This window comes from Frankliniella occidentalis, unplaced genomic scaffold (assembly GCF_000697945.3).
Source record: "Frankliniella occidentalis isolate FOCC.00 unplaced genomic scaffold, Focc_3.1 Scaffold259, whole genome shotgun sequence".
Lineage (NCBI taxonomy): Eukaryota > Metazoa > Arthropoda > Insecta > Thysanoptera > Thripidae > Frankliniella > Frankliniella occidentalis.
In genome coordinates, this window is record NW_026267385.1 from 284,782 (window position 1) to 286,847 (window position 2,066).

General features: G+C 44.5%; 1 protein-coding gene across 1 annotated transcript in view; it reads right to left on the minus strand.

The window, feature by feature from the left end:
- The window catches only part of LOC127750787 (ubiquitin-conjugating enzyme E2 D3-like), an 11,727-nt gene extending 9,717 nt beyond the window's left edge, over nt 1-2,010 (minus strand). Inside the window, exons 1-3 of the mRNA XM_052273273.1 lie at nt 1,875-2,010; nt 1,501-1,551; nt 637-769 (exon numbers count right to left, since the gene is read on the minus strand). Coding sequence (XP_052129233.1) covers nt 637-769; nt 1,501-1,551; nt 1,875-1,894 — 204 coding nt within the window. The 5' untranslated portion in view covers nt 1,895-2,010. The remainder of the gene's footprint in view (nt 1-636; nt 770-1,500; nt 1,552-1,874) is intronic.
- Between the last annotated feature and the right edge of the window lie 56 nt (nt 2,011-2,066).

Sequence of the window (2,066 nt, forward strand, 5' to 3'; positions counted from 1 at the left end):
TAATTTTTGTGGAAAGGTAATATTAAAAAAAAATATTTTTTTACTAGTATTTCTATGTTAACTATGTTAAAACAAAGTTTTATTTTTTTTTTAATATTACCTTCCCACAAAAATTAGAGAATGTTAAGGGCACTTAGAAGAAGCTGTACACCAAATTTGGTGACAATTGCAGACCATATATTTTTGCTATGGGAGTTACGCTAATATGCTAAATTTTGTTGATATCCGTAGTCGAAGGGTAGAAAACACAAATCCAACTTTTTGGCATTGGTGGTTTAGAATCAGTTTTTTATCCTCTTTCAAATGGTGTAGTCAGATTTAACCTCACAGGGCAGATTCATAGAGTAATGCCTATAGCACCTTCAAAAGCTGCTATTTTTCCCTCAAAACTTTAACAAATTATATCTCCTAAACCATTTGAGCTACAGAGCCCAGATTTGGATTGGGTTCATATTTCATGAATACCTTTAAGTTTTGAGAGTTAAAAAAAAAAAAAAAATCAAAAATCAGAACCCAGAATTTTGGGTCAAGGACAAAAAGAACCACTCAGAAGTGTCTCTTTAATTTGGTGGTTCGGTGTAAGAGATTGCATTTCCACTTTCCGATAATGGCCTTTAAAAAAAACAGTGCACTTACCTTTGGAGGGGAAAATGGGTAGTCGTAGTAAAAGTACATGGTAAAATTGAATTTACCCCCCTCGTAGGGTGAGTCCACGGGGCCTTCAATGACCCCATCCCACTTCCGAATGTTGTCGGCCCTAGGACACGCGCTGTAAAAGAAATCAGAGAGCATTAATGGCGCGATCATGACTTCAACCGTCATGCCATCATTCTCGACCTCGAAAGATGTCCCTAGACCCCACAATGAATCTCACACGGGGCAACGCGCCGTGTGCCCTCCCTCCGCATCAACCAGACCCTGCTGGCCGAACGGAAATAACGAGACGAAACCCACCCTGCAACAGTGTATTTCGACTAACGGAGGAGAAGAAGAGCGGGTATAACATAAACGTTACCGATTAGCCAAGAGCTTCCCGCCTCTACGTCACGCCGGTAGTATGAGTAAGCGTTCGGCCAATCAGGAACCTTTATGTTCTACCCGCTATTCTTCTTCCCCCGTTAGTCGAAATACACTATTGGCCCACAGACCCTAGATTATTTCGTACTTCTACCTAACGCCCCGCGATGCCCGCAGGCCATCCCCGATGAGGCCCGTTAGTGAGCTGTAAGACGAGAGCACCCCCCTCCCCCTCTCACCACATTCCCTAAGAATCATGCTTTCATTGCAAACTCAAGATTCTTGAAGTCCACCTGAAAGCCAAGTTGTCCCGAGTAACCAGCAGTGATACATCCCCACACCCCCAGTCTTTTCATGATCACACTCTGTATAAATGGGAGCCAACATGTCGGTGTGAACATAACCAACAATACTACTGTAACTTATCGCCATGTCAGAGTGAATATGCGACCGTCTAGAGAAAACCGATAAAGAAGTGCTTACTGTGCGTACGGCAGTGGAGACCTCGCCATCTCCTTCATCTCAGCCTTCAACCTAGACGAAAACCAAAAATACATGAGTTAAGAAACGCATTCACCGTTGTTACAGTCTGCGCCCTTCTTGCGCCGGAACGAGTGGGAACTCAGTAGAACTCAGGGAAAAGATGAGAGTCATACACCTACTTCACCCTTGGAGTTATTATATGTACTATTCGGAAGCGAAAAGGTGGCGGATAAACAAAATGAGGAATGCGTTAAGTCATGTAAGCTGGCTTGCATGGTTAAGTTATGGCTGTCGCCCGGAACCGTAACACCAAAGTTGTCTACGTTACGAAGCAAGTAGCATGTTAAAATATGTTTATCAGTGTTCGAACTTACCTATCATCTGCTCGGACCATTTTGGAAGTCGCCGTTTGGTGGTTGATGCGAGATTGACTCGAGCGAGATGCGGGTGTTGTGCACTGCGTCCGGAACAAAGACTCGGGACCGACTGACTGAGGGACTGAGCTGGGCGGTGAGCGGAGCGGTCTGAGTCTGAGCGGAGAAGGGGGAAAGGGGGAAAGGGGGCGA